The 16,217-nt window shown below is 43.8% G+C and overlaps 1 protein-coding gene across 8 annotated transcripts in view; it reads left to right on the top strand.

Moving 5' to 3' along the window:
• The window catches only part of srpk2 (SRSF protein kinase 2), a 56,945-nt gene that overhangs the window by 29,249 nt on the left and 11,479 nt on the right, over positions 1-16,217 (top strand). For 5 of the 8 annotated variants that reach the window (XM_035642999.2, XM_035642997.2, XM_035643001.2 and 2 more), the window contains 8 exons: positions 8,428-8,582; positions 9,842-9,950; positions 11,453-11,540; positions 11,861-11,948; positions 12,044-12,150; positions 12,871-13,036; positions 14,215-14,255; positions 15,182-15,485. In XM_035642999.2, coding sequence (XP_035498892.1) covers positions 8,428-8,582; positions 9,842-9,950; positions 11,453-11,540; positions 11,861-11,948; positions 12,044-12,150; positions 12,871-13,036; positions 14,215-14,255; positions 15,182-15,485 — 1,058 coding nt within the window. The remainder of the gene's footprint in view (positions 1-8,427; positions 8,583-9,841; positions 9,951-11,452; positions 11,541-11,860; positions 11,949-12,043; positions 12,151-12,870; positions 13,037-14,214; positions 14,256-15,181; positions 15,486-16,217) is intronic. The other 3 variants (XM_047333346.1, XM_047333345.1, XM_035642998.2) reach the window with 1 other exon arrangement.

Here is a 16,217-nt window from a genome sequence, read left to right as displayed (position 1 = left end):
CAGCAGTTCAGCGGGTTGTGTTACGACATCGGGACCAGATGTGTGGCTGTACATGAAACATTTATTTTATTGCTGTCAATTGCACAGATTTATTAGGTTGCACTGTGAACATTTTTGCTTTTTTTCTGAGAGCCAGCAGGAGTGCCTTGGTTATGATGCCAGTCTATTAAACACTGCGAATAAAATTCAGTTGTTAAAGCCACTCGGGGAATAAGGGGTAGATGCAAATGGGCCGTACAATTCTCAATATGAGCAATACATGAGGTACAACAATACCCTACATGCATAAATAAAGAAATCAAGTGTTGATAAATTGCTGAGCTGTATTATCAGCTAATCGTACCATTCTCCAGCCTTTAAAATAAATGTGTGCTGTGAGGAACCATCACTACCCGATTCCTTAAGAACATTGACCTTTCACTCCTTAGTTTCAAATTAATCTCTGCGGAAAGACCCTCTGCGTAGTCCCCATGGATGCGTCGTATGGAGGAGGAGATATCATAGGTCACTTAGAGGTGGCAACAGATTTACAGCGCACTCAACGCAGCGAACAATATTCCAGTTCAACGTCGTGTCACCGCACCACATGAGACGCCGCTCATTTTGCAGTGAACCTGCATCATTGTGAGCGTCTCTCTGAGAGAAAAAAAAAACATTTGGTGCCCCGAACAATGGAAATCAAACCCACGCTGTGAAGAAAACAGAGTCTTGTCTGAGCCTCTTGCCTTGTCGCTTTGTCCTGTGGGTTCTCCACTGAAATCCCTCTGATGCCAAAAAATAGAAGTTCAAGATGACGACTGTGGACACTTGCACATTCATAGTGCACAGGAATGAAACACCGTACCTTGTGCGAATCGATTGAACGGAGGGCCGGTGGTATGAAACAGGACCCGACAGAGCCACAATGTACAACTAGAGGTTAAACGGGGGCAGTGTAGCCGTAGTGACGTCAGGCCACGTCCTGAAAATAGCGGCGAGATCTCGGCTCTCCACACAGACGGATACTCTGGAGGAGCGGAGGGAATGAGTCAGCTGTCCTGCCGACACGGGCCAAGATGGAGAGACGGAGAGAAGGGAAGATTAACGATGAATCAATCAGAGGTTGAGACCGCTGGGATGGATAACCAGAGCTGAAGGACACCCGCGGTCTGAATCCCACGCCTTTGCATTGACAGCGGAGGATGATGCTCCTGTTGCTAAGGAATACCTGTTACCTTGGTGATAGCAAGACATATTTAAGGGTGACTCATCATGTTTGAACTCGAGCGCGGCCAGCCGTTTCATACGGCTCCTCTCCGGTCGCAGATGCGTTCGCGTAGGGATTCTCTCTGTCGTTAGCAGCAGGATGCATCACTGAAGTCATGTCTCTGAAGGAATGTGGAAGGAATCATTCGACCCGAGCATTCATTATTCTTAGAGCCTCCATAAAAATATGTTTTCATGGAATTAATATGATTTTTTTTTTTTTTTTAAGTTCTCATATAAAGTAGGATTACCACAGTGTATGAATAAATAATTACATGCAGAAAGCAGTAAAGCTCCTTTTTTTTAACTAGGGTACAAGTGTGGTATTACAATCAAGTATTACATTATAAAGTATTCTAATCAAACTATACTAAAATACCGCAAGAAAAAATAGCCATATCGCCCCATTCATAATTATATATTATTGGATTCAAATGATGTATTAATGTGTAAAACACTTCACACAATCACTGTTGCAGTTGAGTGGGGCAAATTCTATCATCTTTACTGATTTCTATTGGTAACTTACAATAACTCATCATAATTAAGATAAATGTAATGGAGGGAAAATAGTATTTGTAGTAGAGAAATGGAGTCCGACTACAAAGTAGCATGAATTGGAAAGCAGTAAAATGTACTTAAGTACTGTGCTGGAGTAACTGTACTTTGGTATTATTCATGTTTTACAATAACGGCGTGTATCAAGGCTGCGCTACGGTTGGTTTAAAACACTGACGCTTTGTTCAAAGCAAAAGGAAGAAAAGGCTCCATAGTTATAAAAACAACTGCAATGATTTTCTTTTTCTTTTTCTGGCTTCGATAGATGTGTCATTAAATGAGACCGGTCCATAGAGACCATGCAGATCTCACACTGATGACTGAGAAGAGGAATAAACAAGCAGTTGTTCACTTACTGTTGCAAGCTGCAAAAAGAAAACAGAACAAACAACTTTTCAACAGAAATGGACATGGACTAGAATCCTCAAAAGAGGTGTATCCGTAAAAGCAAATCATATTGTGTTTGCGCGATGCGGAAAAGCAATAAATACAAACACCTCAGTCCAAGTACAAACTGAGTGCAGAGCTTTGGGTTGGATTCCTGGACTCCACCAGTTATTTTGAGTTGATGAAGGAATCTCAGAATTCAAAGAGGCGCCTCAGCAGAAGTACACAGCTACAGTTACAGTGACACTTGGACTGCGGGTGTGTTGATGGGCACCGGGTGATGATGATGGCGTCCGCAGCCTCTACGTGATGGACATTCAGAACGCTGCCGCTGGATTCCTGTAACTGTTGACGCAGAGGTCGTGTTTATATCAAAATGCAATCGTGTTTGGATTGTAAATCGACGAGCCGTTTTACCTGAACAATGTGGACGTTTCCGGCGCTGCCCTGTCAAGTCAGCAGTTTATAGCAACAGAGCTGCTCAGACACGAGTGCACAGCCTGGTAATGGTGAGGAATGTACCCGGAGTAAAAAAAAACAAAAAACTGCTCGACAATGGGTGCGACTGGAATCCGGTCTTCAGTGGGATCTCAGACTCTCTTCCGTGTGGATTTGGTCAAATGAAATGACTCTAGCAGTTATTATATTCACATTTTCAGATAAACCATGCTGGACAAAGGAATACGTGTCACACTGGTGCTACAGATGCCATTGTTTGCCGTGAAATGGGGTCTGTGAGTGAGTGTGTGTGTGTGTGTGTGTGTGTTTGTGTGTGTGTGTGTGTGGGTGTGTGTGTGTGTGTGTGCTCGCGTGTGTGCTTACTCTGATCTGTGCACACTTTTACTTGGCTTATGATGTCAGAAGCAGTCTGGGCATGTCTACACACAAGGAGATGCAGTGTGTGTGTGTGTGTGTGTGTGTGTGTGTGTGTGTGTAGTAGGCACATTCTGCACTGATGTACTTCCACAGTAAAAACGCTGTACTGACAGACTCCTGTTTCAACCTGTGCTCCACAGTCAGATGTCCTGTTACAGCACCACCAGTTTCAAAATAGTGTTTTGCCAATATAGCGTGTGCAAGACGAAAACAAGGAAGAGAGCTGCCTCGTTAAAATGTGCATTTTACTGTCCTAATGCGTCAGCGCAGGAGAGTGGACGGTGTCTGCATTAGCTCAGTGAAACAAACACACTCATTTGATATCAACAGTAAACACTTCACATGCAGGACAGTCCTGAGTGTTCATATTTACCTCTCCCACACTGCCCTGAGACAAGGCGCACACACACACACACACACACACACACACACACACACACAAAAGAAGGCTTTGCCAAATGTTGTGAAGCTTGTACCCATTGATTTTTGTCTTCTTTTTTTTTAACAAGAAGAGACACTTGTAATCTGTACAAATGGAAAATATGATGATGGATAAAAAGGGGTAGCTGCTGTATGTAGGAGATGTGCATGCGGTAGAAGGCACACCTTCCACTTGAGGAGGAAATTGCTGCTCCTGGTGTGTAAATTAGTGCCAATTAATGGAGGGAAATTGATTTGTCCACCTTTGACCAGAGGGGGCGACTTAATCATCGCTGATTGATTCTGAGTGAAACCCCTGGATACTGTCGGTCCTCAGTGGCACACTGGCAATCCCTGCAGGTTTGCAAAATGCAGATTGTCGTCATAGTGATTTGTACAAATTAGAAATCTGATATAGAAATGTAAAGGTACAAATCCCCCCCCCCCTTTTTTTTTGCAGTCACTTATAGGCTCAAGGGGTCCGATTGGCTTGGCAATGGAGAGAATGAGCAAGTTATTTAATATACTGATATTTATCATACTTACAGGTAGCATCCATATAAGTGAGTCACTCCCTGGATCCCCGAGGTGCTTTACATCTCAAGAAAAAGGTGTGAACTATTTCTACAAACAAACAAAAAAGGAAGGTTTGGGTAACCTACTGCTCTCTCCACCTCCACCTGTCTGTCAGTGTAATGTCAGTCGGTATGATGGTACAGTATGCATCATGTGTGAATAATTCATGTCGATAAAAACGTCTTCCCACATGCAGGCGATAAAGGATTCACGTGTCAGATGTACAGAGGTTTAAGAGAGAGGAAATCTTGCTTCAACACTCGATGTTTAGTTTGTTTTCCTCCCTGATTCAGTTTTTTTTTTTTTCTGTCCGTCTCTTCTGGGCAGCCTCTTTTTCTCTCTCTGTTTCTGTTTTTTTTCCCTGTCTGCTGTCTTTGCTCGGTTGTGACTGGTCTCTCTGCCTGTCAGTCTACTGTTCCCTGCCTTCTGTCCCTGCTTGTGTTCATCTCTCTCTCTCACTTGTCTCTCTATATCAGTCCGTTTTTTTGCCTGCATCATTTTTTGCCTGTCCGTCTTCTTCTGTTAATGCCTCTCTCCTTGGCTGTTGCTTTCTTCTCCTTAGCTTTGTCTCTGACTTCCTCTTTCAGCCTTGTTTCTCTCCATCACTACCTCTTGCTTGCTTGTTTTCTGTCCGCCCCGTCGATTCCTCCTGATTCTGTCTCTGTCTCTCCTCTGCTTTGTCTTTCGCAATGTGGCGTCTTGGCTATCTTAATGTTTTTGCTGCTCGGCACGGGTCCGGGAAAGTTATGGGGGTTAAGTGTCTCCAATGGCAAGATGTGAGCCGTGTAAAAGCACTGAGCCTATAGACGTGATGTATGACACCCTACGTGACTGCTTTGGTAAAGACGCAGCCTCCTACTGCAAGGACACAGCCCTCTACTGAGTGTGTGTGTGTGTGTGTGTGTGTGTGTGTGTGTTGTAAAATAGCAATGAAATCTCAATGCCAAGTCATCTTCTGTCCTGCTGGAATGGAAGAACCATTGCAGTTGTGTGTTTGTTTGTGTGTTGGCCTTGTCATCAGTTTAATACTTTTTGTCATAGACCCCCCCCCCCCCCCCCCCCCCCCCCCTCACCCTGCAGTTGCTATGGGAACACACCAAGAGCCTCCATCATGTGTCTGCGCCTGTGGCCGCACTTAAATAACGGCTCACAAGCGCTGGCTTTGTGTGTCCATGTGTTGTTGTTTATTTCATTTTTTTCTGTCTTAATTTAGCATTTGATCATGTCGCCAGTGTGAGGTGACGCTGAATAAGTGAATAAGTGTTTGTCAAGATCTCCTCGGGGCTGGGCTTTCACTGGGAGTTTTCTGATTCAGCCTCACAGAGACACTGTTGAAAGAGCCATTTCTCTTAAAGTGAAGACTGGATGGATGATGAAGTAATGTTTGATTGACTGAGAATGTCGACCTTTTCCTCATGAATGAATGTGAGAGCAGCTGTATTCTCACCTCCAAGCACCTCGCATGGCGTTTGACAGAACACCGCCTGCAAATATTCTTCAGTCAACGCAGTACAGCACACTTACACTTATTTATATAATCATTTGAGTGGTGTGTACTAGTATGGTACAGGGATTCTTGAACAAAAATGTATGGTGGCCCAATCTTGTATCTGCAATAGAGAGAGAGAGAGAAGGAGCTGCACACAGTTCTACAATGACACCATGGCACAAAACAATAAGTTAGAGATCTTTGTTGTTGTGTAAAAAAAATTGTATCATTAATTTTGAAACTGTGATGACACAAATATAGTGTGTGTGTGTGTGTGTGTGTATATATATATATGTGTTTGTGCAGGGTAGGCATCATCCCTCCAATTCTTTTCTTTGCAGTGATGTGGTAGTCAGTTTTGAGAATGGCATAACTGTGTTGTTGTGATAACCGTGGCAGCCTTACCTGCAAGTTGCACTAAACAAAATAGTATTTAAGTTATAAAGCAAGTTCAAGAGCAAACAAGAGCAAGTATACAATACCTTGGAGGCATATCAGATATCCGCATCTATAACATCTATGAAAGGATACTGTTAAAAATCAAATAAAGTGAAATTGTCAGCTCATCGTCCAAAACCACTGACAGGCAAGTCAAGTTCAATGAGTTTCTGTATTTAGTTGTGTTGAATGTGTTTTTGCGCGTTATTCATTATGCTGCGTGCTGAATGCGCTGCCAAGTTAGTGACCGGATTGACAATTTGTCTCTTCTTCCTTCCAGATGTTGTGCATGTGTTTCTCCTCGTCTGTTTGTGTCTGTGTCTAATTGTGTTTTACAGAGTGTTACACAACATATCTGAGGTGCCATGCAGTAGTTGCACAATGTGCTGCAACAAGTAGCACAGTGCTACGAGGATAGCCTGGATCCACCCGTTTCAGACCCATGTTCCCAAGAATCTCCACAAATAGCCATGCGGGCTGCCATGGCGGTTGCCCCACCTGATCAGTCATTGCAAGTCACCCCGGATAAGAGTGCCAGCTAAATGCTCAACATTTAGCCCGGCCTGAAGAAAAGGGGCAGCCTGTGCTCTGCAGCCTATTTCCTCTTCTCCCTTCCCATGGGCCCAGTTCCATTTCAGACAAGGGCAAGGAAGTGGAACAGGGAGATGAACCCTGAGAAGCTGATCAAGTCTAATCTACGCATCTATTTGTCATTCCAGATGTTCTATTTATTATTTTGATTATGTCAATGTCATTAGTCACGTCATACATTTTAGAAATACCTGCCCGAATACCCTTCTCAAGGTCGCTATTGTTTTTACAGTGCACTACATTTTTCAAGATTTTATTTTTACATTTTTTCCTGGTCTGACATTGGACGTTATCCATTTTATCTTCTGACTCATGTCTGAGGTGACAGGTGGTTCGACTAAGACCGTCCCTGCACTACAAACAACATCAGCCATGAACCAACTGTTTTAGACTGCTTATGAAGTTATGATGACACTGTTTCTCAATGACTCATAATAGTTGAATCTTTCTCAAGATTGAAAACTTTAGTGTCGGGACATTAACTGATGTTGAGATGATACTGTGGTACCACACATTTTTTTCTTATGTATTATGCTACGCCCGATTCTTATGATGAAGAAGACCTATTTTCTTGTTGTGCTTACTTTGAGGAAGTCGAGTGGTAAATGCGGGAATATCCATAATGTTTGGGTTTGACGTGTTTTTGGCTGTAGCACTGCACTCTTCAGACATGAATTGATTTGAATGTGTCAAAAATGAAGAAGAAGCTCGCCGCACACTAAATAAAACTCAGTTCCAGACCAACTTAATGTTAGGATATCTAACGCGGTCGACTCTAAAGGGAGAACGCACGGGCCGAGTCACGAGTAGACTTTAAATGAACTGACAAAAGCCATTGTGCAAGAGGATACTGGTTCTGTAACAAGACAGTACTGGCAAACAATTCCTATTGAACCAAACAGAGAATCCAGAGTGAAGCGTGGCAGAGGAGGCTGGCTGAGTGTGGCAGGTTATGGCACAGAGATATTGGCTGATGGACACAGATGGAAAAAAACAACAACAATTAGTTTCAGGAGGCAGAAGGGGAAGGTAGCCAGAACAGTGCAAAACAGACAGAAAAGCAGAGAGGCTAGGCCGAAGCGTTTGGTGTACAGCGATCTGCCAGAGCCATGGTGGTTGAACCGGTCCTTATGTACTGGAAGGATGAAGCTCAGGTGTGTGGGAGAGTTGGCGGGAGGTGAGCGAGCCGCGAGGCACGTCCAGCCGGCAGCACACGCAGACGGGAAGAGAACCCGAATGGCGAAAAGAGCGGAACTCACAGGCAGGACGTGAAATCACGATTACAGAAAAAAAGAACCAAGTCCATATTCCTCATACTGAAAACGAATAGATATAGTATCGCAGTCGTTTCACATTACAGATCTGTGCAGAGGATTTTTTAAGTTTGTTGAAGTTTCTTCTTCTCCGAAGAATGCATGTTATTCGTCATTCTTCCAGCGACTATTGGCTATTCATGTCCAAACCAATTGTAGTGGATCTTTTATTAATTCCAAACCCAGATATGTAGCACGTCACTTCCTGAGCCTTTTCTTTTTTTAAATTGGGGGAAAGAACCTCTCTGACACCATGTGCACAGAACGGCAACATGTAAACGCCTTCTCGAACGACTGGATGAATAACCGCCGTTCAGCAGCGCACACTTGAAGAGCTGACATCTTTGTATAACATCACAAGTTATTACTTTGATATTAGTCATCTGCTCTCGAAGCTCGGTCCGCATTTGCCCTCGCTGTGAGTCACAGCGAGAGATGTCGGAAATGTGTGAAAGCAAATTGAGCCGAGTTCTCCAGTGAAGAGAAAGTTGCTTGGGAGGTTAACCGTCTTTCATCCCACTGTTGTGCTCACAGGCCTGAGACCCAGCAGAAAGCCCCTCCAGTGAGCGCCCCTCCTCCCCCGCCGCCCCCTCCGCCTCCCCCTGAGCCGACAGGGCCTCCAGAGCCGGAGGAGGAGATCCTGGGCTCCGACGATGAGGAGCAGGAGGACCCCGCAGACTACTGCAAAGGTCAGCACGGCACACACAAACAAGACAGACCGGGCACACTGGACGTCGGGTCTGTCCCAGCGCATTACTTCCACCCTCCGCGTCTGCCGTCGCAGAGCTCGACAATGGCTGCCCTGTCTCACACACCGTCTCCCCTCCCCGTCTCTGTCTGTGGTGTTTGCTCCTTTTTCCCCGTCCGTCCTGGCCGGGCATTCGCAGCGGTGTCGTTCTAGCCGTCGGGCTGAGACGCTCATTAGTTGTGACACCGACATTTCAAGGTTGTTTTGCCTGTTGCCAGAGAGGAGCGGCGGCCTGGTTCCCTGCAGAGGGTCAGGATGCCAAAAGACTGCAGCGGCTGCGTAGTGCAGCATGTGCGATTCATTCGAAACAAAACACGATGTATTCTGTAACGTTCGAATCAAATCACGATCAAATCACTGTCGGGTATTTTTCTTATTTCCATGTGCTTTTTTAAAAGAAGAGTGTTTTTAAGATAAACTTCACAAAGCCATTTATTTTGTTGGCTCTTTAATGTATTCCTGTCTGCTTTATGAACTTTTATGAACAGTACAATGCACATGGTGGTGCTAGTGGAGGTCTTGGCCTGCCCGCCCTTCCTGTGTGTCAGCGCTTTGTTACTTCAAACAGCGCAATTTACCAAGCTTGTGCTCAGTGAAATACGCCGACAACAGCTGTTAGTGTCACTGTGGCAAGAACAAAGAGGAGGCATTGCGAACGATTACAGAATTATATTGGTATTTTAGTTCAGCATTGTACAATTTGTGTCCTTTTTCGATACACTACTACACTCTAACCCATTTATATCAATGAAGTTAGAGCAAATAATAGTAGCATCACAAAGTGATCATGAGCTCATGTTTGTATTAGACTGCAACATGTTTTACCCTGTTTATCTACTAAACCAGTACCTGAGTGTATTTTTGCTTGATCAACAAATTGCGTTCAACTGAAGCTCCTTTCCTGTTTCTAGTTGAATTGCTGATCGTTTCACTGAGAGTTCATGGAATGTTTTTTTTTCATTTGTGTCTTTATCATAGCTTCACTAGATGCTGCAGCCTGAAATGTTTGTGCTGCGGTTTCCTCTTGCGTCTGTTTTATATCCTCTTTTCTTCCCTCTCCTGTCGCATCTTGTGTCTGTTTGACCTCCCTCCTTCTCCGGGGCTCTCCTTCCACTTTTTGCTAACTAATGGATTTCATGTCATTGGTTATCTCTCGTAGTTGCCTGTAACCTTCATCTCCTCTCTCTCTCTCTCTCTCAGGAGGGTACCATCCGGTGAAGATCGGGGATTTGTTCAATGGAAGATACCATGTGATCAGGAAGTTGGGGTGGGGCCACTTCTCCACCGTATGGCTGTGCTGGGACATACAGTGAGTCTCACACACACACACACACACACACACACACACACACACACACACACACACACACACTGTACAATATAGGCATTTAAATTCATCTTCACGCTGAGACATTCACCACAAACACGTCATGACCCAGGAAAAGCGGCTGATCTCGGAGTCCTTGACTTAACCTTGCTCTCACAGACGCACAAAACATCAAACGTACACACCCACACACACACACACACACACACACACACACGCACACACCACACATGCACCTGTTGACAGGATCTGGCACGTCACCACAATGATGGTTGCAACCAACACCACCGTGCACTTGCACCGAAGCCATCCGTTTGCACCATAATGTTGTTTCTGCGCTCACAAGGCAACCAGGGAGGATGGATGACAGTATCATCAACCCAGTGTCACCTTTCTCTCACACACACACACACACACACACACACACACACGGGCACACGCACACTCACACACACACACACACACACACACACGCGCACACACACACATACTAATTTACTAATGTCACTGGTGTTAATTACACTAATGGTGTCCATAATACAGTGAGTTAGAATTGCGTTACCTTACGTCCACTGGACAGTTAATCCCACTGCTTGACAAATGCTGGCCCTTGGTTACATTCACTATGTCAATATCAAGTTGTCTTCTCACCCTCCTCATTAAATCAATGATTCGCCCATGAATCCATGTGTCTTTCTGTATTTTTCTTTCATTTGTTTCAGACCTTTCACAATAATATACATTCAAATTCTTTACAATATTCTTTAACTTGGTCTATATCAGTTGTAATTGTTTTGGTAGGTTTTCATTTGCCACTTATGTTGCCTGGCGTTTTGCACTAATATATACATTACAAAAGTTAATAAACATATACTTATTTTCACTAATGAATGAATCTGGATTTCTTTTCGAGTCCAGAAATTGTCCAGAAATAGTGAAAAATATCTATCTCATTTTTTTTTCCCCAGAGACCAAGATGAAATCCTGTCCAAAGCAAAAATATTTTATTTTTGCAGTGAGAGAAAAGCCACATGAGACGTTAGGAGTTGTCTTTTTTTTTGACTCATTTTTGTCACAAAACCAGCACCAGTTATATTTTCTGGTACAACTTCCAACATGACAGACTGGATTACATTGATGAAAATCTAGCATACACACCGTCAGTTACAAAAAAGTGTAAATGTGGACCATGATACGACCAAAGCAGTGTGTCACTGGTGTTGCTATTACATAATGTTGCCATTATTTATTTGTAATTAAATGCCACTTAGCTCACACATTTGCATTCCCAGTGCCGGCGTGGGCAGTGTGAATGCCAAGTTGTTGGACAGTGTTTGTTCAGGTGCCATTTTCATATCTCCCACATATAGACTAACACCAGTTAGCACTGTTGACTTTAACAACCTGTTGTATTATGAGTCAAAAAAGTATATCTGAATAATGAGTCTTTGTGTGTGTGTGTGTGTGTGTGTGTGTCATTACAGAGTGAAGAACTTTGTGGCGATGAAGGTGGTGAAGAGCGCCCAGCATTACACAGAGACGGCCCTGGACGAGATCAAACTGCTGCGATGTGTGAGAATCTGATTGGTTTGACACTGGTTTTTTGGGAGTCTTGTCCTTCCTTCCTTCCATCTTTCTTACCCTTTTTTCCTACCCTCCTCACTTCCCCTCTTTGCCCCATGCATCCCTCTCTCTTTGTCTCTCTGCTAACAAGAAAAACTAAAGATGCACTGGTCATTCATCTTGCATGGTGGAGGCAAAGGACACTCATCTTAGAATCAATTTTTCAGCCCTTTTCATCTCGCACATCCATCTCACTTCCCCAGCCATCCCCGGGTCAGCTGGTCTCTGTCCCGTGTTTGCTTCATCTCATCGTCCTCTTGTCTTTGCAGGTGAGAGAGAGCGACCCCGGCGACCCCAACAAGGACATGGTGGTCCAGCTGATAGATGACTTCAAGATCTCCGGAGTCAATGGCATACGTATCCCAATCAAGCGTTTCTGTGTGTGCGTTTCTATGTGCGTGTCTGCGTGACTCAGGTATGATAATGTGTGAGTCCTTGACTCCCCGTCCCAGATGTGTGTATGGTGTTCGAGGTGCTGGGTCACCACCTGCTGAAGTGGATTATTAAATCCAACTATCAAGGTCTGCCGCTGCCGTGTGTCAAGAGCATTATCAGACAAGTGAGGGGACACACACACACACACACACACACACACACACACGCACAAACACTGGTGGCTGCTTTAACACATATTGACTTAAAATAACACAATAGTATAATGTCCTCAGGGGTTGACAACAGTGACATCTACAGTTTGACGTTGTGCATGAGCGACAAATTATAACCCAGTTTTATTTTATATGGAATAGAAAAGTGTCATATCCTGGGAGCTTCAGTTTTTCTCTGCCTCAGAAATGGACTTTAAAAGACTGGGTGAAAAGGAGAGAAAGCGGATAAAGAAACATTACGAGAGAAGAGCAGAGGACAGACTCAAAACTGCAATGAGCGCACTCAATGTGTGGTGTTGTGCACTTCGCACTTCAGAACCGCTGCCGTCCTAAGACGCAGGACCTTCGGCAATTTCGGCCTCTGCCAGCGTCTCGTTGCTCAAAAGCGGAGCTGAAGATGAGAAGAATTCACATCAATGTTTTTCATCCGTGTTTCAATCTCAAGGGCCTCCGGATAGAAAGCCAAGGCGGAAAACGGTGAAACAAAAACACCAACAGCCTCGCCTCTCTGCCCTCAGAGAGTGATCAGCTTTAGAAGAACGGCTCGAAGGGAGAGAAGGAATGACGGGGAGAGAGACATAGAACAAACTGGACAAAGAAAGAGGCTGTGTCTGTATCTTTGAGGGTATAACAAAAATAAGAAGTGTCTTTTTATCCATATGTGTTTGTAGGTCCTGCAGGGTCTGGACTACCTCCACACCAAGTGTAAAATCATCCACACGGACATTAAGCCAGAGAACATCCTGATGTGTGTAGACGACGCGTTTGTGCGGCGCATGGCCATGGAGGCAACCGAGTGGCAGAAGGCCGGAGCCCCGCCGCCGTCCGGATCAGCAGGTAGGGACACATCGCCTGGCGTAGCCAGGCTGATACTCAAATGCGTCTCGGGAGCCTGGCAGATAAAATGAAATGAGCTCCCAGAATTCATCTGGCTCCCAGGCTAAGAGAAACACAGTAAATCCAATACAAGAAGCAGTCTGGCCCATAACCCCTGTAAAACCTGGTTGGGGGTAACGAAATAAAAATGCCTGAGAACTTCCTGTACACTGCATAAGTATGACACCTTTCAACATTTTTATATGATAAATGTTATAAACGTTTTTTTTACTCTAACTTGACTGATTTGATTTTCGAGGAGGAGCACCCAGTTGAACATGCACCGTTTAATGGATGATGTACTTGACTTTGTTGTTAGTTTTTCTGGAGTAATGTCTAATTTTGCCAGCAGCATAGCTCTGCAAAAACCAAGTCAAAAAATAATAGAGTTCTTAAAAAACAGCATTGTTGAACTCGACGTAAACCCTGTACCCTGGATAACCCCCCCCCCCCTTTCTCCCCCATGATCTGTCAATTGCTTGCATCAGCCAATGGAGTCTTTGGCCCTGGGGGGTATATAACCAGTTTGCGCTGCTTACATTTCAACGCAGTTCAAGTCAGACACACAACAATCGACTGTCAAAACAGAAGGCTGGTGACACAAATCTGTCAGATACTCGAGGGGACGAAATAAACGAAAGGTTCTGTAATCAACACAAGCCCTGACGAGGGGTTTGGTCGTTGTTTTTGTCGCAACGAGTATATAAAGGAATATTTATGGTGTACAGAACTATTAAATATGAAATATATCGATCATATGAAATGTGTTTGGACTTGTATATATCAAGAATCTCTACTGTTACTCCTTTGAGGTGAATTGATTCAGTGTTCTGTTTTTCTACTTCTACTTTCTCAGGCATGAAAAGACTAACCACTGATATTGTGGATCGTTCACAAGCAAATGAGGCAGTGGGAGGTTGAACGATCTTTCACTTCATGTATTTTCTCACTTCACCTACAGATTCTGTAGGTATCAAGTGTTTAAGGGCAACGCGAATACACCACCTAATGACTTACCTTCCACAACAGTAGGATATTGAATATTGCAGCGTGAACCTCGGTTGCGTGACGGATTGGTGTTGGTGAAACGTTCGACGCAGCTGTTGCTGATGTTTGCCGTTTTTCTCTCCGTCTGTCAGTTAGCACAGCCCCCCAGCTCAAACCGGTGAGTACAACAGATGTGAGTATGAAACGAAGAGGGAAGCGCACAGACACACTCAAACATGAACACGCACAGAAACACAGAAGTGAACTAGAACCAGACACATTTCTCTAGGGCTTTTCACACTTTTTCATTTTGATCGTCAAAATTGCTAGAGATGCAGGGTGAGTGCACCACAATATTAAAAATAGCAGTGTTTTATCAGCCTTTCCTCACCTGTTTATTTTCTGGTCAGTATTCCTATCAAAGCTTAAATGAACAGTACCGGGGGGCGTCGGTCAGCTCACTGGGTAGCGCCGGCACCCTCTCCCCCCTTTTTCTAATGGCCCTGTTAAACAAATTTCATGAAAATTCATTATTATTTAACATTGGGTTTGTCCAATGAAAAACATGCATCTGTAAGGTGTCAAGAATCGCACAAGTTAAGAAATAAAACAAATTTTTCTGCTTCGTGACAATTGGTTTTGTCAGATAATCCAGTGGGATGTTCTTCAGAGCATTGAATATTCATAATCAAATAGAAATGAATCCTTTGTTGATGTTTATTTAGAGTTTTTCACTCCAACACGTATCTGTTTCATCAGGCCTCGTCACGTCTGGTGTAAATTAACCAAAACTTGTCTAAACTCATGAGTTTTCAATGCCTTTCAGAAATAGGAGAATTTCCTGAACCACTAAAGAAACCTTTAATCCTTTGGGTTGGCTGAAAGATTCAAAATCACAGCTGCATGATTTTCATTGGACAGCGATGATGTGCTCTATTTAAAATGCACAAATATTATATCAAGACACATGTTAGTTGACATTACTCATGAATCACAACAAACCATTCAAATCAGTATCAAAACTTTTTATTCTTGAACTCCTCCTATTCATGCTGGGGCCTTTTTCTCACCTGTGACTCTCCCTCTTCCTCTCCTGTTCTTTCTTTCTCTCTCTGTCAGGTGGGGAAGATTTCCAAGAACAAGAAGAAGAAGCTGAAGAAGAAACAGAAGCGGCAGGCCGAGCTGCTGGAGAGGCGAATGCTGGAGATCGAAGCCCTGGAGAGGGAGGCGGAGAAGAAGGAAGAGAGAGCCAAAGAAGGGGGAGAGAAAGGGGCACTTGAACACAACCCGTCGCCGCCGCCCATCGGCCCCAGCATGGCCCTGGGAGAGAGCGACGAGGACGACGATGATGAGGAGGACGGGGAAGACGAGGAGGAGGAGGCAGGAGAGAGGGAGAGGCCCATCAGGTTGACGAATCACACATGTGAGTCTTGTGAAATACACTAGGATGCTGGTGATTTGATAATTGATAAATATATCTTATGAAGGATCAATCCCACTGTGAGATCAAAGCACAGTATCCCAAACAAGTTCTGTATCACCAAGCTGCTGAACACTTCAAATATAGCAAAGTCTATAAATGACTCCTCATGTCAGGTATTGATTATATTGTCAGTTGTTTTCCTCGATTATTTGATATCAGGGATTTTGAGTAGACCAATGAAACTCATCCTGGTTTCAGACCTCTGAAATCACTGTCCACATCTCAATATTCTCCAATTCAAAAGAACTATGAAGTGAAATATGATGACAATTGAGTCTGATTATCTGGCTAGAAAAACAAATTCAGTATTTTTCTTCTCCTAGTTCTTGAAGAAGAACATGAGAAACCCTATTTGTTTGCAGAGCATGATTTAAATTTCATACACATATATACAGACCTCATAATGCTATATGTCTATGGCATTTTATTATACAAACTTGTGTTATACAAACCAGACAAAACCTTGAAGATCTATCTTTTTTTTTTCATACTAGATTTGAAAATAAAGTAGTCCTGTGGATTTGCTGAATATTTGGCTGGGAGGGATTTGGAGTTTTTATCGTCCGGCACAGTGTGAAGTGTGGAGTCTGCATGCACATGTTTTATCATCGCGATTGTCGCGGTTCAGAGGGTCGTTCACCCGGCCAAGAACACAATTGAGTACAAACATTT

The sequence above is a fragment of the Scophthalmus maximus genome, chromosome 7, assembly GCF_022379125.1.
Source record: "Scophthalmus maximus strain ysfricsl-2021 chromosome 7, ASM2237912v1, whole genome shotgun sequence".
Taxonomy (NCBI): Eukaryota; Metazoa; Chordata; class Actinopteri; order Pleuronectiformes; family Scophthalmidae; genus Scophthalmus; species Scophthalmus maximus.
This window is presented reverse-complemented; position numbering and strand designations above follow the sequence as displayed.